Source organism: Phacochoerus africanus, chromosome 7, assembly GCF_016906955.1.
Source record: "Phacochoerus africanus isolate WHEZ1 chromosome 7, ROS_Pafr_v1, whole genome shotgun sequence".
NCBI lineage: Eukaryota > Metazoa > Chordata > Mammalia > Artiodactyla > Suidae > Phacochoerus > Phacochoerus africanus.
In genome coordinates, this window is record NC_062550.1 from 100626642 (window position 1) to 100652343 (window position 25702).

The 25702-nt window shown below is 36.0% G+C and overlaps 1 protein-coding gene across 2 annotated transcripts in view; it reads right to left on the minus strand.

Annotated features, from left to right (window-relative positions):
* The window catches only part of LRRIQ1 (leucine rich repeats and IQ motif containing 1), a 175425-nt gene that overhangs the window by 92653 nt on the left and 57070 nt on the right, over positions 1-25702 (minus strand). For both annotated transcript variants that reach the window (XM_047788336.1, XM_047788337.1), the window contains exons 9-12: positions 15212-15385; positions 11950-12396; positions 9076-9286; positions 4111-4230 (exon numbers count right to left, since the gene is read on the minus strand). In XM_047788336.1, the coding sequence (XP_047644292.1) occupies positions 4111-4230; positions 9076-9286; positions 11950-12396; positions 15212-15385 (952 nt within the window). The remainder of the gene's footprint in view (positions 1-4110; positions 4231-9075; positions 9287-11949; positions 12397-15211; positions 15386-25702) is intronic.

A 25702-nucleotide genomic window follows, 5' to 3' on the forward strand; every position in this document is an offset into this window, starting at 1 on the left:
TTAGATAACATCACAAATGCTTTACAAGGAAAAAATATATATAAATGATAAGGGATAACCAAGTTTTTGCTTTAAAAATAAGATATTTTGATATTATTGATCTATGCTAAATATCAATATTAAAAGAGAATATTTATATTATGGAATCCATTACAAATTCTTTCTCATCTTTCAGGTCTGAGATGGACTCCTTTTATACTGTATTTCAAGATGCAATATATTCTGATGTAGCAGGAGTCCAAGATCTCATGGATCTCATCAGTTCCACCCTAATGGATTTTTGCTAATTATCATTAGTGGTCATGTGACAACATTTTCTGGAATTTGACCTCCATGGTATCATCAGAATGTTGACAAAATATTGTAACTTCAAAATCCTTTGCTTAGTAAAATTAATAGTAAATACTGTATCAATGATTTTAAAAATACAGGAAACAGGAGAATGGATAGTAATAAACTTGGAATTTTGAACATAAAAAAAGAAATCTTCAAGTAATCATAATCACGAACTGAAATAAATGCTAAAGAAAGTCATTTGGGCAAAAGAAAATGCTAGAAGCATGATAATGCAGAAAGGAATGAAATGCATAGAAGAGGTAACAATAAATTAACAAGGTAATGCGGGGGGAGAAGGGAAAGCAAAAAGTACTTGATTCATGAGAAAAAAGTAATAAAAAAGCAAAAAAGAAACACAGAACAAATAAAATACAAATAGAAAGCTGATACATAAGCCTAATTACACTCTTAAAATAAATTTGACTCTGAATATATTAATAAAAAATTAGAATAAAATATAAAAATAAGCAAATCCAACTATATACTCTTATATGAGCCACACTTTCAATATACAAGCAACAGAAATGTTTAATGGGAATGTTTAGGAAAATATACGTAATGAAATTATTAGTCTAAAGAAAGAAGCTGTAGATATGAAAATATCAGAGGAAGTATTCATTAGGGTGATTCATTAAAGAGAGAAACTAAAGAGTAAAATTTTATCATGAAAAAAGGTCAATAATACAATGATTTAATGACCCAAAATCTAATAACACAGCTTCAAAGTATGAGGCAGAATTTGACAGAACTAAAAACTGATTTAGAGAAACCAACAAACACAATAAGATATTTTAGTATTCTCTGTCAATAACTGATAGAGACCTACCAAAATCACTAAAAATACAGAAGATTTTAAAAAACACAATTAATGAACTATATGTAATTTAGATTTTAGTAACTATACCCCCTGTAGAATGCATATTCCTTTCAAGTGCATATGGAACATTTTCCCAAACAGATTATGTGCTAAGATAAACTTTTAAGAAACAAATAACATCAATCTTACATCAAACTCCACAGAGGATGCATTTCTTACTCAAACAGAAGGTCAACATAATCTCTATACCAAAATCCCAAAACAGAGTTTTACAAGAAAGAAAGTTTAGAGGCACAACCTCTTCATGAATATGAATGCAAAAATTCTAAACAAAATATTAGCAAATCAAATTCAGCACTAGATAAAAAGATAATGCATCATGGCTAAGTTGGTTTACTCAGGAATATAAGATTTCGTGTTTGAAAATCAATGTTATAAGCATAAAAATCATTTGACAAAATCCAAATCATATATAGAATCATCAATATCATCATCATATTAACCTCTTGGAAAGATAAGAAGATGTTATGGAGGGTAACTGCCTTAATCAAATATACAGTTTCTACCAGAAACATTTACCCAATATCCGACTTCATGGTGGAAAGTTTTCACCCTGAGATCAGGAGCTACCAAACAATGCCTGCCAATATCACCACTACTTAACATTTTACTAGAGGTAGTAGTCAGGGTAATAAAGCAAGAAAAATAAACAAGAGGCATAAGAATTGGGGAAAAAAAGCTGGTATTATTCTTAGGTGACATAACTCTGTGTATGGAATATTCAAAAGACCTGAGAGACAGCCTATTAAAATTAATTTGTGATTTCAACAAAGTGGCTGGATATAAGGTTGGTGTACAAAAATAAAATATCAGAAAATATCAAATACCTAAGAATGAATCTAACCAAAAAATGCATAGGGCCACTATAAAGAAAACTACAGAGCAATGTATGGAGAGATTTAAAGTGGCTTAAATAAATAATGAGATATTCTGTGTTCATGAATTTTAAAATATTCTAAAAGCATCACTTTTTCCAAACTGACAGATATTAGAGAAATGCAAATTAAAAGAACTAGATACCACTACAAACTTCAGAATGATGTGAAAATACAGTGCTGGTGAGGATGAAGCCTCTCTGAAACTCTCATAATCTGCTGATATGACTGTAAATTCATACAATCACTTTGGAATACTGTTAGGCACTATCTACTAAACATAAGTAAACATCAATTTTAATTTGCAAAAGAAATGTGAATATGTATGTCACATACTCATATTCAATATTGAATGTCAAAAGACATGTGCCAAGAATGCTTATAATGTCTTTGGTTATGACAGGCAACACTAGAAATAACTCCATAACCAATAACCCAGTAGTAGAAGAGGCTTTTAGAGAGTGGCACATTTCAAATAATAGACAAGAAGTAGTATATTCAAAAGAGTGGTATATATACAGCTACAGTCAACCATATAGATAAATCTCACAGACATAATATTATGTGAAAAAAAGTACATACTAGATGATTCCACATATAGGAAGTTCAGAAATAGGCAAAACTCATCTATGATGTTGGAGGTATGAATACTATAGAGGCATAAGGAAGTCTTCTGGGAATAGTCATAGGTTCTATATGGTTTTTTGGTTTTTTGGTTTTGTCTTTTTTATCCTTTTAGGGCCGCACCCGCAGCATATGGAGGTTCCCAGGCTAGGGGTCAAATCGGAGCTGTTGCTGCTGGCCTACTCCACGGCCACAGAAACACCAGATCTGAGCTGCCTCTGCAACCTACACCACAGTTCATAGCAACGCCAGATCCTTAACCCACTGAGCGAGGCCAGGTATCGAACCTGCAGCTTCACGGTTCCTAGGTGGATTTGTTTCCACTGTGCTATGACAGGAACTCCTATATGTATATGTATATATATATTTTTTTTTTTTTTTTTGCTTCACACAAGGCATATGCAAGTTCCAGGGCCAGGGACTGAATTCAAGCTGCAGCAAATCTGGATCCTTTAACCCACAGCTAACCTACTGCACCGTGCCCAAGGTCGAACCTGTGCCTCTGCAGTGACCTGAACTGTAGAAACTGGATTCTTAACCCACTGCGCCCCAGTGAGTGGTGGTTAGGTACGTTTAACGACCTAGAGAAAAGGGAACAGAATGAACAATGCTAAGGCTGTCAAAGGCGAGTGCTCTGCAGAGCAAGAGGGCGCTCGATGTGGTCAGATATGTGGATGCCATGGTTGGAAAGTGGTGAATATGGCTGTAGAGGTCACTGCCTTCTTGTTGAAAACCTGAATAACAATTTAAGGAGATTATTGTCATTTTGCTAGGAAACAAGGAATTACTAAAGGTTGTTGTCAAGGGCATAAATAAGCCCAGAGTTATATTTAATGATGAATCACTGATACAATATTATGTAAATCTAGTTAAAGAATACACAAGAATTTGGAGTTCCTGTTGTGTCTCTGTGGGTTACCAACCCGACTAGTATCCATGAGGATGTGGGTTCGATCCCTGGGCTCACTCAGTAGGTTAAGGATCTGACGTTGCCTTGAACCACAGCATAGGTCACATATGCCACTGGGATCACGGTTTGCTGTGACTGTGGCATAGGCCAGCAGCCGTAGGTCTGATTTGACCCCTAGACTGGGAACTTCATATGCCACAGGTATGGCCCTAAAAAGCAAAACAAACAAAAAATACCCACCAAAAAACCCACAAAAGAATTCTTGTAAATAGCCTACGACCATGTTTACACACTGTACAAGCTTGTATTATATATGAAGATGTTAAAAAAAATTAGAAGATACTTTTTCAAGTGTGATTTGAAAAAAAAATCTATTGAATGATATTTTTTTAAAAGGATAAAAACTTTAAAAACTGGTTTAGCTCCACAATAGTAAATATACTAAAATATTTTAAGACCAATATTTCTATGTTGTAGTTGGCACTTACTTCACTGAATGTAAAATCTTCTAAATCTATTTCTTCATATTCCTCTTCAGATTCTTCATTCTTAATAGCCTCTAGGGCTGTTGTCAGTTTCTTTCGCAAAAGAAAGCCCTTCCAAACTGCCTAAACAAAAATTTAAAGCATGTTATACAAGGTTATAGATCAGACTCCAAACCAGATTCTCTGTGTTATCCCATTAGGAAGATAAAACATCTTCGACCTTAGTTTAATGGCTAAATAATCTGTTTTCTGAACTTTGTGTGACATTTAAAACTGCAAGATAAATTAAACAACTGCTTGCGTCTAAAGTTTTGAATCTCAAGAGACTTTCCTCATGGTAAGCAGAAAAGAATCTTTAAAACTCCCTCAACTGCACATGCAGGTCAACCAATCAATTATCTGACAATTCCTCTAGGACTCATTCTAAATTAACAAAGAAAGAGGTTCAGAGGAAAACCAATTTTGCTAATTTTAAAATGATTATGTATAAAGTAAAGTAACACACATTTAGGAAAACTTCAACATGTAGAAGTGGCTTTATTAGAAACTTGGTATCCTGAACCATTAAAAATAACTAATTTCATCTTTAAATAAACCTGCACATAATAACTAAAAACATTTACATTCCTTAGTAATTGTGGAGGAATCTTGGAGCTTTCCTAACTAAAATCCCAAGAATGTTGGAGTTTTAAGAAACGAGTATCTTTATATACTGCAAGAGAGTACGTTCCAGTATACACAGCAAGTGTATAAAACAGGTAGAAATAAGTGTCTAGTGCACGCTTCCATTTATCTATGAAAAACCACATAAAACATATAATGAACATATACAGTATAAACATATTTAAATATATGTATATATGGTTATTAACATTTAAAAAATGAAGGCATAAAGCACAAAATTAATTTTTAAAATTGTTACCTATAGAGGCAGAAAACAGGGTGGAAGATATAGCAATAGAAACCAGATATCTCTGAATACACATTTTGCTTTGATTTGACTTTGGAACTGTGCACAAGCTTAAGATAATTGTAAAACAATTAAATACGAAATAAAAAACTCCTGAAAAAATATACTTTGTGCCATGTGCACAACCACACATGGTTATTTCAAGTGACTTTAAAATAGATTTATTTGACTATATTTCTAGTGAAATACACTAAAAAGATAAATTACAAAAGTCACCTTAAATATGTTTTTAGTAATCATTTGTTAGTAGTAATACTGATATTGTTATTTTGAAATACATATATATTTTTTTTCATTTTTATTTTTCTTCCTTTTTAAGCCACACCTGTGGGATACGGAAGTTCCTGGGCTCAGGGTCGAACTGGAGCTATAGCTTCTGGCCTACACCACAGCCACAACACCACCAGATCTGAGCCACATCTGCAACGTAACGCCACAGCTCACAGCAATGCCAGATCATTAACCCATTGAGCAAGGCCAGGGATTGAACCTACATCCTCAAGACGCTATACTGTGTTCTTAGCCCACTGAGCCACAACAGAAACACCAAAAAACATATATATATTGAGAAAAGGAATACACAAACAGGTAAGATCAAACCATACATGACAATAGAAGTTACACAATCTCGGCAGCAAGCGGCTCAGGAAGCCAAACACAACCTCTGCAAAAAATAGCCAGAAACAGTTAAGATTTGGTCAATGCCTTCTAGCAGCACGGCTCACAATGGGTCCAGCCCAACTCATCAGGGATAATAACACTGCTGCAAAGCTCTAGACAGTAATACACAGTGTGTATTTTTCTGGTGTGACACATACAGATAGCACCCTCATGAATCTGTGCAGGGTTAGGCATTTAAGTCCCAGCCATCTCTGTTCCGTTTACAGGAAATAAAGGTAAAATAAATGTATAAAAAGTAATGTCCAGATTCTTCTTCTATTTTTTATTCATTTCAAGTTTTTCAATTTTTCTCCCAGTAATCCATCTATGATTAATTCATATTTCTTTCTCACACATTCAGATCAACTCCCTGGGCAGACTTCTATCTATATGAGATACACGTGACATCTTTTTCTTCTCTAATGACCACCAGCTCCCAAACAGAACACACTCATACCATGTACTCGTTTCTTGCTAAAAATGTTCACATTTCTCTGTTCATGTTCCTCCGACATTCTCTTAATAGTCTAGTCCTTATGGTATTTAGTTGCACTCAGCTTCTTTTTATTCCAGTAATGGGAACTCCTACGTTCTTTTACTCACACTATCCCTTTCCCCTGGGATTCCAATTTCTTACATATATATATTGAGCCTCATCTGTTTTTCAAGCTGTATCTTATTACTTTACATGAGTTAGGGTAAGCTAAGTGGTATAACAAAAATATCCAAAAATGCACAATAACTCAAAAACAATAATTCATTTCTTGACCATATAACAAGCACTGAGACGGAAAACGAGACACCAGGCAGCACTTTTAACATAAAGTGATTCAGGTATCCAGCTTTGCAACTCTGCAGTCCCCAAAGACAGAATCCAAGGATACTCCAAAGGCTATTTTTCATTTCAGCCAACCAGAAAGAGAAAGGAATATGAAAGAATGTCTGCGGGAGGTTTTATGGTCCAAACATGAAGCGGTGCACATATTTTTCACTTACTCAGAAAAAGGGCTATGCTAAAGTGCAGAGGCAGCTGGACTATCTAGGCTGGATGAATGCTGGGAAGAGGAGGAAGATGTGGGGTTTTATGAGCAGAGGGCCATTTCCATCACATCCTTCATAAAACCTTCATTTCGCTCCTTCTAAAGCTCAGGCTCTTTCTACTAGATCACGCTCTGCTCTCCGGGATGGTTCGGCAGTCTAGAAGTCATACTAAGAGGCATGGCTTAAGAAACAAGAAGACTGTGCTCAGAAGAGACAGTGAAGTTGGACTGACTTTGATGATTTTTAGTAGCATTATGTACATCAGAAGAGACTTGCTCTATGTTGCAAAAAAGGTTGAATTATGTTTACCTTTGCTATAAAGACAAAGAATCTTAACAGAAGGACATTCAGCAGATATATCAGTCACTGAACCAGACTGTTTCATAAAGTAATGAACTTCTCTTTATTGAATGGAATGAAGCAAAAGTTTAATATCCATTTACCATCAATGATGAAAAATGTATTGCTCATCCACTGACGACAGGAAGGAGCCTGGACTGCCTGCATTTTCATTCCTCGTGTAGCAGAACAGTATTTTGGGACTGTAACTGAGGTTCCTTTCTTTTCCTCAGAGTTTCCTTGACTCCAAGGCCCTTCCTCCACTCCCAACACCATTCAGGCACCAGTAAGAGATCTCTGTCTATGTATTATCTTAGAAGTATAGCCCAGATAAATTGAGTCAACTGAGATACTAAATACATTCCTTAGAACCATGGCAAAGATAACTCTCTTGAAAATTATGTCTTGGTTAGCAAAACCCAGCAACTTGATTTTAAGGCTATTTTTTCTGGTGGTTTATGCCAGTACCTGGGAGGCATCCCTTACTCGTCCCTGTCTTTCCAAGACCACATCCTCATGTATTCATATTGTCAGTTCCACCTTCAAAGTATGTCTGTACACCCTCAAGACACATCAACATACATTCCGGAGTGTGATTTTCTTACCACTTCTACTGTAACACTCTGGTCCACGCTACCGTTATCCACTGTCTGAATTACTGCAACAGCCTCCTAACTGATTGTGCTGCTTCTACCACTGCCTTCCTACAGGATATTCACAACATCAACTTGGTCGTGTGAGTCCTCTGCTCACATTCCTGTAATATCTTCTCATGTCATTCAGAGTAAAACCCAAGTCTTTACAATGACTTATGATTCATAATTTCATTCTCCCTTTCATCCCTCTCCAGCCACGCTGGTTTCTTACTGCTCTGTAACACTGTAGGTACTTTCCTAAACCAGTGCCTTCAAATACTCTACTCCTCTGAATTGAGGGATATTCTTCCCCACACTCCCAAGGCTTATCTCTCACTGCAACGTCGCCAGAGGATGGATGCGGAAGACCATCCAACCGAAAGTGAGTGATTTTCCTTTGATAATCCTATCTTGCTTCTCCTGCTTTATTTTTCCCCTTCGTACTTATCACTATCTAACATGTGTATTCATCTTATTTATCTGCACATCCCAAAAGAATATATGCTAGTAAAAATTTCTGAACGAAGGGTTACACTAATTTTTTTTAGGTACTATGATTCAATTCAGGTGCAGTACCATGAATTTCCAGATCCTATTTGATGTATTTATTTAATTTGTCTGACTCTTCCGCTAGGACACCAACTCTCCAAGGGAAGAGATCCTGTATGTTTTGTTCCTAGTTATGTTTCCTGAGCCTAACACTGTGCCTAACAAACAGTACCAACTCTAAAAAAATAATTGGAGTTCCCGTCGTGGCACAGCAGAAACGAATCTGACTAGGAACCATGACATGGAGAGTTCGATCCCTGGCCTTGCTCAGTGGGTTAAGGATCCGGCACTGCCGTGAGCTGTGGTGTAGGTCGCAGATGCAGCTCAGATCCCATGTTGCTGTGGCTCTGGCGTAGGCCGGTAGCTACAGCTCCAATTCGACCCCTAGCCTGGGAACCTCCATGTGCCACGGGAGCGGCCCTAGAAAAGGCAAAAAGACCAAAAAAAAAAAAAAAGGGATTCTAGAAATAGGCTGATTAGTGACATTTGCAAATGACACATCTGAACACAACTTTTAATATGATTGTGTGGTCCGGCTTGACCCTCAGTCATAAGAAGAGTGTTTACAAATTACAGACTACTCCCTCAGCTTGGATGCGAAGCAGAGGCACAGTCAGCCTGCCCCCATCCTCAGCCTACATCACATGAATAAGAAATAAATCAGTGTATTTGTAAATTACTAAGATTTGGGGATTGCCTTTTATGCAGAATAACTCAGTGAAAGGTAAAAAATACATTTTTCATGATTAATTTCACCCAAAGATTAAAATTAACCTGAATGAGAATAGCAGATTTCTCCCTCTGTTCTTGGATAGTCACAGTATTTTTTATTTCTTCTTTCTTTAAAACAGTTGGAATTTCAATGTGGGAATTTGGCTGGGATGTCAGGGATTCTACTGCAGGAGGATGTAGCTTTGCAGAGAAATGAATCTGTCTGCGCTCCATGTAGCCACGCCAGTGTGCCTGGATTATCACAGCTGCCATACTATTAAGAAGAGAAATGAAAATTTTGTTTAGTACCCATAAATAATACAGTCATAGATAAGAGGTCCTCATAAGCTACATTTATTTGTAAATATAGAATATATAAAGTGCTATTTAAAAATAAGACCTATTCATTTAACTATGACTATAGAAGTAAAAATGGTACGGAAACCTGCAAATCTGAAGGAGGGAGACAGGCCAGTAACTTCGAGAGGGACCTGAGTACTAGGAATTGTATTTGTTTCTTTTAAGGAGGAAGATATTACCGAGGTGATGTATGATGCTGAGGATGCTGAACCCGTAAAGCGGAGAAAAGTGATAATGCCAAAGAGGGGGACACATGTGAGCGATGATACTGAGTTGGAAGGAGAGGAGGGACCCTGTTCACAGCGGAGAGATTAGATTTGAGAGGAAGGCGCCCCCCCACCCCCAACCCCATCACCGTAAGAAAAAAGACCCATCACTTTCCTCCCTATGGACAAACACTGAAATCACACTCTTATAAGTCCCATAGTAAGTTTCAGCGTTTTGCTAGCCTGCATCTATCTGCCAGTTTCAGGAACTGAATCGATCAGTTATGTTCTCCCCACATCCCCACAGGCTGCCCAGCAACATTAGAAAATGTGGATAACAATGCACATTGGCTGTAAGTGTGCTCTCAGTTTGCTTGCTCATTCAACTCTTTGTAATTGTATATGTTTTCCTTTGCTCAGAGAGATAAGCGAAGACATTATCAAAGGTACAGAGTACAGTCAAATTCCAATTATCTCTTAATCAGTCTTCAGATTCTTAAATTTAGTTTAAAAGGTATAGAAAGGAGATGTGATTCTTGCATAGTCACCTTCCCCTGGCTTCCTTGGAACAGTTTTCAGTCATTTCATAATTGTCAGGACCAAGAAAATCTTTTCATTTCCCACACCAGTGAGTTTAAGGCAAAGCGGAGTTAAGTGATAAATGCTACTCTCACCATACATACATATTTTCTCATAGAAATACATTTGTAAGAAGTTAGAAAGCAGAGACGTAACCATTTTTTGTTATTAATATTATTATCATCATCACCATTTTTTTGTCCACACCTGCGGCATGCAGAAGTTCCTGGACCAGGGATCGAACCCACACCACAGCAGTGACAAGGCTGGATTCTTAACCTGATGAGTCACCAAGGAACTTCCATCATCATCATTTTTCTAAAGCCTGTGGAAGGCAACCTATTTTGCTCTGAAAATTGAGGTTAGTGGATAAAACTTCTTTCTGGCTTAAGATAAACTACTTGTAGTCCTAATACGTGGGGGGGAAAAAAATCACATTTCAACAAATCATTTCCTCCTCCTAGGGCAAATAGAGCTTACAAATTTTGCTATGGAATTAATTCAAATTCAGTCATTCAACCTTAATTGATTCATCTTTTGAACAAAATTGGAGTTAGGGCATTTTAAGGCACAATAATATGTATTTGGGTGACAAAGAAAAAAAAATCTGAAAACCTCTTTGCAATGCATAACTGGTAAAGAAGAATGAAAGGCTTGTAAGAAAACACGTCTAACCTGAGGCAGCATTTTATATTTCTCGACCGATACAAGTTTCACTGACTGTAACTGTGAATTTCTTATAAAGCTGACAAGCCCTTGAATGCTTGAATTCCTCAACCTACTGTCATTAAAACTTCCCAAGGGAGAAAATTTAAAAAAAAAAAAAATGGATGGGGGATATTTTCTTCGGCGACACTAACATGAGAATTGCTTTCCACCACGTAGCAAGAAGCAGGGAAAGCAGGGAAAGAAGCTGACTTGAGGGCTTCCTTAACATAAGGTGCTCACCAAATTGAGAAAAACAGCCCCTATTATTACTAGCAACACCTTTTTTTTTTTTTTCCTTCCAGTAAAAATAATGATGATAAAAGTGCCCTTAGCATAAGAACACAGGTAAATCGTGCTTAGGAAACACCTACGCCACAGATAGTGAATCTTCCTGAATCACTGAATGGCGGGATTCAGCAAGTGCGTGTACATTTGCTTTTCCCTTTGTTCTTTAGGCCTCTGGTTTATTTATTTTTAGTTCTTCACGCTGCCCTATTACCATCCTTTGGCTATTTTATTTATCATGAGTTAAGAAATTAAAAGTGTTGTTTATCTGAAATTTCAACAGGTAATGTCTGCAGTGTTTAGAGCTAACAGGATTCGAGCAGGCAATGTCTGGGGTACCCTGGCTAACACTATCCCAGAATATGATACCCTGGCATGCCGAATATTTTAAGCGGAAGGAATCTGAGAAACACATGTGCAGGAAGAATTTTCTGACCTGCCCTGGAAGCATGTCATGTGAGTGATCTTTAGAGCATTCTAAGAATAATGTGGTTATCTTGTTTCTTCTTAAAAATTCATTTTACTTATTTAGAAATTAGAAGGCTGAAAAAATAAATTCACATTCACTGTAAATTCAATAGCACTAGTCGATTAAATAAGCATCTGCCAAAGTTCAACTAAATTAGTCTGCACGGTCATTCATAATTAGTTCATACCATAAACACCTGATTACATTACTATGAAATATAAGAACAGTGATGTAAATCCTTTCCAAGTTATTACTTGGTAACAGTAACTAAGATTATCCATAAAAATAATAAAATACAACTGTCAGAGAAAAATGATCTATAAATCGTACCTTTTCTCGTGATCGTCAATATTCTGGCAGTCCTTCCGTAGAGACCTTGTCATTACTGTTTCCATGAATGCTATTTTTTTGGTGGGAAAAATGCTTGCCTTGTTGTCTTCTCTTTTCTGGCCCATTATTTTTCCCTGATTTCTTTCTTCGGTATCTTCACGTAAGGGGTTGGTTAATGGGGAAGGACTGGAACCAGAGTCCATCCACTTCTCAGAAATCTTTGGGGAGTCCAGTTCATACTCATTTGCACAAGAGGAAAGGACTCTGTTTTGCAGTACGCCATCCCTGTTTGTAGAAGCCAAATGATTTTGCTGGGCTTTTGATTCTTCTCTTTTGCTGAAACTTACATCCCCATGTTCATGTGCATATCGACACTCATTACTAAGTGTCATCAATTTCTTAAAATAATAGCAGAGATTTTCTGTAGCATCCAAGGTAACTATGTTTCTGAGCAAATAAATAATGAGGATGTTTAATAAGAAGAATTACATCGGCATATATTAAAACTTGAATAGGTTTGAAAATGGATCTGTGTGGTTTGGCATGCATATTAAACTTTACTACAACATTCATTAAAAATTATTTCTGATTGTTTATATAAAAATTGATCTGCTTTCTAACAAAATTTGAAAATATTTGGTTAGTTAATTTCAATCCATCAATCCAGACAAACTGTCTGGAAGTTTTAGAACCATTTTTATCCTAGATATTTTTGGTATAAATGAATGAGAAAAATCCATGCTTTTACTACCACATGAGAAATCATGGCTGCCTAAATTTGGAGAAGTTATTTAGGAAATGAAGTTAAAAGTACTTCGTACACTGACTTTTGCCATGCAAAATATTTGTACTGGACTCTTAAAACAAATAAATTACATTATGGGAAAGTTTTTATTCTCATTTTTCTCTGGTAGAAGAATCAATTGCAAAGAGAATTCAAATACTTTAAGACATAAATGTTTATGATTTGTTTGAACAATTGTTAGGTTTAACTATACCAAATAAAATGAAAGTCATAATTATTTCCTTAACTATAGAGATAGATACTTTCTATGTTTACACATGTAGATGTTAGCAAAGGTACCTCCGATATATTTTGATATTTTGTATTTCATTCATTTTACTGGCTAATAACACAGAAAAGGTTTAATTCAATATGTGATGCCAACTATTTTTGGTTAAATGTTCAATTTACCACCATTTATGATCAAACATAAAAATATAGTCTATTTTCAATTCTAAAGTGAAACTTAAGTTGTAATAACAATGAAAAATTGAGAAATCTAAATTTCAACATGAGGAGTGTCAAGAATCACCTTGACATAAAAATTTTAGATTACAATACATGCACAAGGAGATATTAGTTTACATTTGCAAAAAGATAAATGCAAATAATCTTAGTATTTGTTAAAAGTAAATATTATTTATAACAATTAGAATTATTTTTAAAGCTGTGAGATCTATTTATAATCTGACTAGACTATATTCAGAAACATTTAAATATTTCCAACCCAGGAGCATGGAATACCTTTCCATTTCTTTGAACCCTTTTTAATGTCCTTGATGAATGTTTTAGAGTTCTCAGTATATAAGTCTTTCACCTCCTTGGTCAGGTGTATTCCCAGGTATTTGATTTTTTGGGGTGCAATTTTAAAAGGTGTTGTATTTTTGTATCCCTTTTCTAATATTTCATTGTTAGTATACAGAAATGAAACTGATTTCTGAATGTTAATCTTATATCCTGCTACTTTGCTGAATTTGTTGATCAGTTCAAGTAGTTTTTGAGTTGAGTCCTTAGAGTTTTCAATATATATAGTATCATGTCATCTGCATATAGTGACAGTTCTACCTCTTCTCTTCCTATTGGAATGCCTTTTATTTCTTTTGTTTGTCTGACTGCTGTGGCTAGGACTTTCAGTACCATGCTGAATAACAGCATGGGCATTCTAGTCTTGTTCCAGATTTTAATGGGAAGGCTTTCAGCTTGTATCCATTGAGTATTATATTTGCTGTGGGATTGTCATAAATGGCTTTGATTAAGTTAAGGTATATTCCCTCTATACCCACTTTGGGAAGAGTTTTGATCATGAATGGATGTTGGACTTTGTCAAATGCTTTTTCTGCATCTATTGAGATGATCATGTAGTTTTTGACTTTTCTTTTGTTAATGTGGTGTATGATGTTGATTGATTTGCATATGTTGAACCTCCCTTGCGAACCTTGGATGAATCCTGCCCGGTCATTGGTGTATGATCCTTTTTACATGTTGTTGGATTCGGTTGGCTTAAATTTTGTTGAGAATTTTTGAGTCTATATTCACCAAAGATATTGGCCTGTAGTTTTCTTTTTTGGTGGTATCTTTGCCTGGTTCTGGAATTAGGGTGATGGTGGCATCACAGAATGAAAAACCAGTTCCTATATAGAATGAGCATGAATGAAGGTACAAATAGCAAAAATTTTAAATATAATTTAGTAAGTAAGTTTAGACATTTGGAAGCATGTATTATTGCTCCACCTATAATGGAGAGCAATCATAAGTAAAAATAATTTTTCTTTTTTCATTTATGTTTCTTGGAGCATATAAATTAGAAAATACAGTTTTTAAAAGATCAACTGTAATTCATTGACAGTAATGCATTCAGAATTCAGGGTGGGGAATGGGAAGTTCTTTTTCTTTGATATATTTTTAGGATTCTGTTCTGAGCCTCTGACCTCTGAATATGTGAGTATGTTGACTGCTTTTCTCCACTGTACTCCCAAATACCTTAATATACAAATATATGTGCAATATGATACCTTGTATATAATAAATGTATGTAGTAAATATTATATTTTATAACACTGGCCTTGCTCCACTGTATTATTTCTCTAATTTCCTCTAATGTAATCACAAATTCTTTGAGGAAAAAGCTTAATATTTACCTATTATGTGTCTGGCCCACCAATAACTGCTGAATAAATTCACTGAATGACCAACTGAACCAATGTTTGCAATGTATCTTGATGTGCTATCCTCACGTTTTCATTTGTTTTATATAATTTTAGCATTTCAATTATATTTCAAATTATGTTCAAAATACATATTTATACATTTCAGATAATAAAAAAATGCTCTGAAGTTCTTTTTTAAAGAGAAAATATCCCTAAAACACACTGCACTAGTCCAAAAAAGTATGACTATATTAATCAGAATAATTTTTAATCGTATGTAGAAACTGCATTAAATATTTTAATTATGACAAATGGAAGATAAGAGTCTTACCCTTTTCCAGCAATATATTTTTCAGTTAGTAAGTTAAATTCTCTAATCTGGGACCGACAAAGTACCAGGAAATGCTCTAATTCTAGATGTTCTTCAGTGTGACTTTCTGGAGAAGAGGTTAGCATTTCACCATTGAGGATTCTCAGAGCAGGTAATATTTTAAGTAGAGAATTCCTATTGAAAAGCAGGGAAAAAACTAATAATCTTGAAAAGAAGAGTTCATATCTAAAATAACCATATGCCTATTATTTAAATAATATAAACACAAAGTATATCTCAGAAACACTGATTTTTGTAAAGAAAGTTATACTGGTAAAGTTTTTTTTAAATATATCATGTAATTTACAAAGTAAATTTTTAGAGTTCTTAAAACACATTTAACTTCTTTTTTCTTAAGCACAAAGGGGAAATTCAAGAAGCTGGAAATTTAGGCTGGGAGTAAATAAAAGGCTGCATTATGAGAAGAAAAGTATTGGACACACTCTTCTAAAAATAAGATAATTATGGAGTTCCCTGGTGGCCTAGGTTAAAGACTTGGCATTGTCATTGCTATGCCTTGGGTTACTGCTGTGGCTTGGGTTCGATCTATGGCCTAGGAACTTCCACATGCTGCAGGCATGACCCAAAAAAAGATAACCAAAATAATTTAACTCAAAGTTTCTGTATATTTCAGAAATAGGTGTGAATCTGAAATACAGTGAGAATAGGATTGAAACAAGAGGGGTTAAAACAAGATGGGTGGTGATTACCCTATTTTTCATGAACTGGAAAATTAAAATTATATTTTCTCCTTGAATCCTAGTAAGGATTATAACAAAAATTTTTGAGAGATGAGCAAAAGTCTGGATCAATTTATAAGACCACTGCTATGTAAAACCAAGTCAGAAAGCAAGAGGTGTCCAAGCCCAGCCCCTCTGAAGTACTTCTCAAGCCTTTCATGAAAAGAACATGGGCTTTTTTTCAGAAGACTATATTGATGGTCACAGGGGCTAAATAAACTCCTTCAGTGACTGGAAGTCCTTACTAAACAATCAACAGTTCCTAGTAGGAAAACTCCAAATCCCTAACAAAAGATATCGAGAAGACTAAATAAACGGAAAGATGTTCCATGGAAAAGTCTTTGTGAATAAGAAGATTCAATATTGCCAAGAAGTCTGTTTTTCCTAAATTGATCTATAGATATGACACAATTCCAATCGAAACACCAGCAAGGTATTTTGTGGATATCAACAAATTGATTCTAAAGTTTACACAAAAAGGCAAAAGAGGCAGATAGCCAACTTAATTTTGAAGGAGAAGAGAAAAATTGGAAGACTACACTACCTTACTTGGAGATTAACTATGAAGCTACAGTAATCAAGGTAATGTGATAATGGCAAAAGAATAGACAAACAGATCAATGGAACAGAAGAGAGAACCCAGAAACAGACTCACATGATACATAAACTGATCTTTAACAAAGGAGCAAAGGCAATACAATAAAGACAAGACTTTCCAACTATTGATGCTAGAACCACAGACCTAAAAGCAAAATGGAAAACCCTAAAACCCCCAAGCCCCAAGAAGAGGAAATATAAGAAAATCTAGATGGCCTTGGACACAGTAATAAGTTTTTGGATACAATACCAAAGACACATCTATGAAAAAATTACTGATGAGTGGGACTTCATTAAAATTAAAAATTCCTGCTCTTAGGGACACTGTCAGGAGAACGAGATAGTAAATCATACACTGGGAGAAAGTATTTGCAAAACAACATCTGATAAATGACTGTTACCCAAAATATACAAAGAAACCCTTAAAACTCAGTGATAGGAAAATGAATGTCTCAATTAAAACATAAGCCAAAGACCTTAAAAGGCATCTCAGCAAAGAACATAAAAAGATAACAAAGAAACATTCATGAAGGAACTGAAAATTATAGCAATGAGTTATCACTACCTACAAAATGCCCACAATCCAAACACACTGATAATATCAGATGCTGATGAGGACGTGGGTCATTCTCAGTAAATGCTGGTGGTAATGAAAAATGGTAGACCTTTTGGAAGACGTTTTGGTGGATTCCTACAAAACTAAACATTTTTAGCATTCAATCTAGCGGTCTGGCTACTTGGTATTTACCCAAATGAACTGAAAACATATATCGACACAAAAACTGCACACAGATATTACAGCAGCTTTATCTGTATTAGCCAAAACTTGAAAGCAACCAAGAAGTCTTTCAGTAGAGGTGAACTGATCAATAAACTGTTACATCTATCCATACAATGTAATAGTATTTGGCATTAAAAAGAAATGAGCTATCCAACTAAGAACAAACACAAAGGAAACCTAAATGCTTATTACTAAGTGAAAAGAGCCGATCTGAAAAGGCTTTTCAGATGTTTCAGAATTATTGTATGATTCCAACTGCATCACATTCTGGAAAAAAGCAAAACTATGGAGACAAAAAGATTAATGGTTGCTAGGAATTAGGAGGGGGAGTTCCCGTTGTGGCACAGCAGTAATGAACCTGACTAGTATCCATGAGAACATGGGTTTGATCCCTGGTGTTGCCGTGAGCTGTGGTGTAGGTTGCAGATGTGGCTCCGACCTGGTGTTGCTATGGCTGTGGTAGCTACAGTGCTGATTCAGCCCCTAGCCTGGGAACTTCCATATGCCACAGGCACAGCCCTAAAACGACAAAAGAAAGAGAAAGAAAGCAAGAAAGGAAGGAAGAAAGAGGAGGGAGGGATGAAAAGGCAAAGCACAGAGGATTTTTAGTGAAACTATTCCATATAATACCACATGGTAGATCCATGTCACTGCATATTTGTCAAAATCCAGAGAATGTAGAACACCAAGAGGGAACCCTAATATACAATGTGAACTTTGGGTGATAACGATGTATCAATGTAGGTTCATTGACTGTAAAACACGTACCACTTTGGTGTGAGACACTGACAGCGAAGGAGGTAGTACATTTGTGGGGACAGGAGGTATGCAGGAACTCTGCGCTTGCCTCTCAGTTTGGCTGTTAACCTAAAATTGCTCTAAAATAAAGTTTATTAATTAAAAAAAAACCCAAAAATGTTCCTAAACACTAAACGAAGGATGGCAAGTTGAGATTACTAAAATACCAAGAGTTAAGGAGAAAAACTCCACCCAAGTTCTGATAACAGTTCCTCCTCTACCTCACCTGCAGAGTCAGGAAGGATATACCTGTTTATGTAAACATAGTTATAAAATGTTATTTTAATTGTTCTTAATGGGAGAAGTTGTCTATTAATGCAAAAATGCAGAGGCCCAACCGAAGTCATAATGCATCCCTGAGTACAATTACGCGCTTGGTAGCCTTGGTGTTAACTAAGAGTAATCACGAGAGAGGTACAAACACTTCCCTTTCAATGACACAAAACAGAGGAATACCAGAGTTTTTCATTTACTGAGGACACAGCTGACTAGCTCCCTACACTCCTCTACCACTCCAGAAACAATGCCTTTTTTTTCCTTAAAGATTTTTAATAAGGAAAGAAAGGATTAGATTTGGTTCTTCAGGGTCATTATCAGATATTTTCAATGTTAAGAAGCAGAAAAAAGCTTAATGCTTTGCCAGCAGACTTTACACTAGTTAACAAAATTTGAGTCCACATGTTTTGAAATTTTTTAGGAGCCCTGAAGCTAGAAATGCTTGACAAATCAAAAACTACTTGACACATTTACCACAAAACTTTAAATGAATGACATAGGAAGTTTCTGGTTACAAAACTACCATATGATGCAGCAATCTCACTCTTAAGCATATATGTGGAGAAAACCACAATTTGAAAAGAAACATGCACCAACACGTCCACCAAAGTATTACACAGTTTTTTGTTTTTTGTTTTTACAACTACACCTGTGGCATATGGAAGCCCCAGGCTAGGGGTTGAATCAAAGCTGCAGGTGTGGGCCTATGCCACAGCCACAGCAAAAATGGGTCCAAGCCACATCTGCGACACTGGATCCTCAGCCCATTAGGGAGTCCGAGGATGGAAAATGCATTCTCCTGGACACGATGTTCTTAAACTTCTGAGTCACAGTGGGAACTCCACTGCACATTATTCGCAATAGCCAAGATATGTGGGCAACCTAAATGTCCACCAACAGAGGATTGAATGAAGAATTTATAGTACATGTGTACAGTGGAATGTTACTTGGCCATAAAAAAGAATGACATAATGTCATTTGTAGCAACATGGATGGACCTAGAGATTATCATACTAAGTGAAATAATTCAGACAGAGAAAGGCAAATATCATATGAAATCACTAATTTGTGGAATCTAATAAAAATGATACAAAAGAATTTACTCACAAAACAGAAACAGACTCAAAGATTTCAAAGCCAAATATACAGTTACCAAGGGGCAAACGTGGTAGGAGGGATGGACTGGGCGGCTGGGATTGGCACATACACACCACTATACATAAAACCAGTCTATAACAAGGACCTCCTGAATAGCTTGGGGACATCAATTCAACACTGTGATAGACTATATGGGGAAAGAATCTGAAGGAGAATGGCCATATATGTCTATGTATGGCTGGTTCACTTTGCTGTACGCCTAAAACTAACACAACATTGTAAGCTACCTATGCTCCAATAAAATCTATAAAAGAAACAATAAGCAGAAAAAGAGATGGTTCCAAAGTAGGATGTTACATTAAGGTAATATCTATTCATTTCAGGTGATGAGGTAATCAGTGCATTCATCTCATAGGTACAATATGATACATAACATGAAATCTTTAGCCGAGGTTCTTATCAAAACAAGGAAAGGTTCCTCTCTGAAACTGAAGCTGGTAATAATAAAAATACAATCAAGAAACTGACTATCCATATTTCACCTCACCAAATAGTTCATTAGAGTACCAAGGAAGCTACATTATATTCTAAATCTTTATCAAAATACCCAGTCAAGTTTTCTTGAAGACATGATTACAATTTCCAAATAATATAATTATAAAATTCCAAGTGTGAAATAATGACAATTTTTGATATGTGATAAAGAGTATTGGAAGGTAAGATGGTATTGGCATTCATCCAGCTTAAAAATATGCTCTATTACTTGTCCTGATTCTTTGGGTTAAATTTCCTAATTTATAAAAGAGCAAATATAAGGCTTTAACAATTTGAAGGAAAGAGTTCTTGACAATAGCCAACAGTTCTAATTATTTGGGTGCCAGGAAAATTTCTGATACCTTAATTCCAGAATGCACCTGACCAGCAGAAGGAATGAAATGTGCCAATGACAGGCATTAGTCTTTTAAAGTATCTTATCTTATCATAAGCTGGAATTCTTAGGAGTTAGGTAAAGCTGGTTTTCTTTTCTGCTAGGGTATAATCATTTCAGCAAGCTGTTGAATATAAAAAAACTTTGCACCAGGATGCTGGACCCACAATGGTAGTGCAGATTCAATAACACCTATGAAATACTCCTGAGCAGCCATTTTCCAGGTTACAATTTGGCTAAATGAGGTGTCAGCAAAAGGAAGGCAATGCTCTGGCTGTGAACATGAGAACCTCAGGGTCTAACATATCTATTCTTTTTTAAAATATTTTTAATTTTTTAAGATTTTATTTTTTCTATTATTTTTGATTTACAATGTTCTGTCAATTTCTGCTATACAGCAAAGTGACCCAGTCATACATGCACACATATATATATGTGTGTATATATATATATTCTTACATACATACATACATACACATTCTTTTTAACACATCCCTTCTTTGTCTTGGTCACTCTAAATCCACTGAGATAGGAATTCGAGCTAGATCCTTAGGTGTACCTTCAACCCTTCAGGGTAGCATTTCTGAAAAGACTGTCTTTTAGCTACTGCATCAGTGGTAAGTGGGGATGCTTTTTGAGATACACACAGACCTCTACTCCTAGGTTCAAGGAAATTTGTATTTTTAAAATATAGCTTTTCTTCACACCTTAAGTAATAAAAACCGCTACACTGGGAAGAAAATAGAATATAACATGTTACGCTAAAATCAGAGGTGATCAGGTTTAAAGTTTAAAAAAAAAAAACTCCTAAAAAACTCTAAAATTCAAATCATTTGCAAATTGTCTTAAATTGAAAAAAAATTAGCTTGCATGGATACTTATACCATATTCTATATATCAATGATATCCAGAGAATTTGTTAAAATACGACATATTGTGGTTCTAGACAGTTACAATTCAATGATAATATCATAGATTAAAATTGGTTTCAGTATCATATACATGGTGTGAATATTCTTAGAAAAAGTATTGCTGTAACTATAAAATTAGAGAGTACATACCAAATATATAAAGAAATAAGCTTTCTAGTCACAAGTAATTTGATGGTTGGAATGAAGAGCTATTTTATTTTATTTTATTTTTCGGGGTGAAGGAGAAAAAAAATAGCTTTTATTGCTTTCCCAGGCAGTAGAGGCCACAGCAAGCTCAAGACTGTGCCCTCCATTGGGGAGGAATTGCACGGAGCTTTATAGTCTAAAAGGAGAAAAACAGGGTTTCAGATAAAAATCAGCATTAGGGCAAATACGCATTCTTCTTTCTTTTTTTTTTAATTTATTTTTTTCCCACTGTACAGCAAGGGGATCAAGTTATCCTTACATGTATACATTTTTTTTTACCCCCACCCTTTGTTCTGTTGCAACATGAGTATCTAGACATAGTTCTCAATGCTGCTCAGCAGGATCTCCTTGTAAATCTATTCTAAGTTGTGTCTGATAAGCCCAAGCTCCTGATCCCTCCCACTCCCTCCCCCTCCCATCCCAGCAGCCACAAGTCTATTTTCCCAGTCCATGATTTTCTTTTCTGTGGAGATGTTCATTTGTGCTGATATTGGATTCCAGTTATAAGTGATATCATATGGTATTTGTCTTTGTCTTTCTGACTCATTTCACTCAGTATGAGATTTCTCTAGTTCCATCCATGTTGCTGCAAATGGCATTATGTCATTCTTTTTATGGCTTAGTAGTATTCCATTGTGTATATATACCACCTCTTCCGAATCCAGTCATCTGTCGATGGACATTTGGGTTGTTTCCATGTCTTGGCTATTGTGAATAGTGCTGCAATGAACATGCGGGTGCACATATCTCTTTTAAGTAGAGTTTTGTCCGGATAGATGCCCAAGAGTGGGATTGCGGGGTCATATGGAAGTTCTATGTATAGATTTCTAAGGTATCTCCAAACTGTTCTCCATAGTGGCTGTACCAGCTTACATTCCCACCAACAGTGTAGGAGGGTTGCCTTTTCTCCACACCCCCTCCAGCACTTGTTATTTGTGGATTTATTAATGATGGCCATTCTGACTGGTGTGAGGTGGTATCTCATGGTTGTTTTGATTTGCATTTCTCTTATAATCAGCAATGTTGAGCATTTTTTCATGTGTTTGTTGGCCATCCATATATCTTCCTTGGAGAGCAGTCTATTTCAGGTCTTTTGCCCATTTTTCCATTGGTTGATTGGCTTTTTTGCTGTTGAGTAGTCTAAGTTGCTTACATATTCTAGAAATTAAGCCCTTGTCTGTTGCACCATTTGAAACTATTTTCTCCCATTCTGTAAGTTGTCTTTTTGTTTTCTTTTGGGTTTCCTTTGCTGTGCAAAAGCTTGTCAGTTTCATTAGGTCCCATGGGTTTATTTTTCTCTAATTTCTATTGCTTTGGGAGATGGACCTGAGAAAATATTCATGATGTCAGAGAGTGTTTTGCCTATGTTCTCTTCTAGGAGTTTGATGGTGTCCTGTTGTATATTTAAGTCTTTCAGCCATTTTGAGTGTATTTTTGTGCATGGTGTGAGGGTGTGTTCTAGTTTCATTGCTTTGCATGCAGCTGTCCAGGTTTCCCAGCAATGCTTGCTGGAGAGACTTTCTTTTCCCATATTTTGCTCTTGCATCCTTTGTCAAAGATTAATTGACCATAGGTGTCAGGGTTGATTTCCAGGTTCTCTATTCTGTTCCACTGGTCTGTCTGTCTGTTTTGATACCAGTACCACACTGTTTTGATGACTGTGGCTTTATAGTATTTCTTGAAGTCTGGGAGAGTTATGCCTCCTGCTTGGTTTTTGTTTCTCAGGATTGCTTTGGCGATTCTGGGTCTTTTGTGGTTCCATATAAATGTTTGGATTGTTTGTTCTAGTTCTGTGAAAAATGTCATGGGTAATTTGATAGGGATTGCATTGATTCTGTAGATTGCTTTGGGTAGTATGGCCATTTTTGCAATATTGATTTTTCCGATCCATGAACATGGAATATCTTTCCATTTCTTTACATCTTCTTTGATTTCTTTGATTAAAGCTTTATAGTTCTCGGCATATAGGTCCTTTACCTCCTTGGTCAGGTGTATTCTGAGGTATTCGATTTTGTGAGGTGCAATTTTTTTTTTAATTTTCCCACTGTATAGCAAGGGGGTCAGGTTATCCTTACATGTATACATTACAATTACATTTTTCCCCCAGCCTTTCTTCTGTTGCAACATGAGTATCTAGACAAAGTTCTCAATGCTATTCAGCAGGATCTCCTTGTAAATCTATTCTAAGTTGTGTCTGATAACCCCAAGCTCCCGATCCCTCCCACTCCCTCCCCCTCCCATCAGGCAACCACAAGTCTCTTCTCCAAGTCCATGATTTTCTTTTCTAAGGAGATGTTCCTTTGTGCTGGATATTAGATTCCGGTTATAAGTGATATCATATGGTATTTGTCTTTGTCTTTCTGGCTCATTTCACTCAGTATGAGATTTCTCTAGTTCCATCCATGTTGCTGCAAATGGCATTATGTCATTCTTTTTTATGGCTGAGTAGTATTCCATTGTGTATATATACCACGTCTTCCAAATCCAGTCATCTGTCGATGGACATTTGGGTTGTTTCCATGTCTTGGCTATTGTGAATAGTGCTGCAATGAACATGCGGGTGCACATATCTCTTTTAAGTAGAGTTTTGTCCGGATAGATGCCCAAGAGTGGGATTGCGGGGTCATATGGAAGTTCTATGTATAGATTTCTAAGGTATCTCCAAACTGTTCTCCATAGTGGCTGTACCAGCTTACATTCCCACCAACAGTGTAGGAGGGTTGCCTTTTCTCCACACCCCCTCCAGCACTTGTTATTTGTGGATTTATTAATGATGGCCATTCTGACTGGTGTGAGGTGATATCTCATGGTAGTTTTGATTTGCATTTCTGTGAGGTGCAATTTTAAAAGGTATTGTATTTTTGTATTCCTTTTCTAATATTTCATTGCTGGTATACAGAAATGCAACTGACTTCTGAATGTTAATCTTATGTCCTGCTACTTTGCTGAATTTATTAAGCAGTTCAAGTAGTTTTGGGGTTGAGTCCTTAGGGTTTTCTATGTATAGTATCATGTCGTCTGCATACAGTGACAGTTTTATCTCTTCTCTTCCTATTTGGATGCCTTTTATTTCTTTTGTTTGTCTAATTGCTGTGGCTAGGACTTCCAAAACTATGTTGAAGAGCAGTGGTAAGAGTTGGCATCCCTGTCTTGTTCCAGATTTGAGTGAGAAGGCTTTCAGTTTTTCCCCATTGAGGATTATATTTGCTGTGGGTTTATCATAAATGGCTTTATGTTCAGGAATGTTCCCTCTATACCCACTTTGGTGAGGGTCTTGGTCATGAATGGATGTTGGACTTTGTCAAATGCTTTTTCTGCATCTATTGAGATGATCATATGATTTTTGACTTTTCTTTTGTTAATGTGGTGTATGACGTTGATTGATTTGCGTATGTTGAACCATCCTTGTGAACCTGGGATGAACCCTACCTGGTCATGGTCTGTGATCTTTTTGATATGTTGTTGGATTTGGTTGGCTAAGATTTTGTTGAGAATTTTTTCATCTATATTCATCAAAGATATTGGCCGATAGTTTTCTTTTTTGGTGGTATCTTTGTCTGGTTTTGGAATTAGGCTGATGGTGGCATCATAGAATGTCTTTGGGAGTATTCTGAAGGGCCATTTTACAGATAATTTAATACAATTCAAGAGGCAAAAATATAATAATTTGCCCAATCAGGTTAAGGAACAGATCAATATTTTACCACAAATATTTTATTTATTTTAGCAACCACAGATCCTAGGCCCACAGAGTGAGGGCAGGGACTGAACCCACATATTTATGGATACTGGTTGGGTTCTTAACTTGCTGAGCCACAATGGGAACTCCATAAATATTTTATTCAATAAAACAAATATTTATGCACCAGATAACCAAAGAAATGAAAAATAAATAAAATACAATATGGGTCATTAGAGTTGTTCTTAGGGGTTGCAACTGGGATCACGTGGAAGATATTGAGATGCTAATTGATATCAGGTAAGCCAGGGGGAAAATGATAGTTTTATCATCGTGGACTGTATTTTGGACACAGTTATTGATATAGATGTCATTAAGTATAATATTTTAGCTACACACAATAATTCTAGAGAATCTGGGTCAACAGGGGTTGAAAT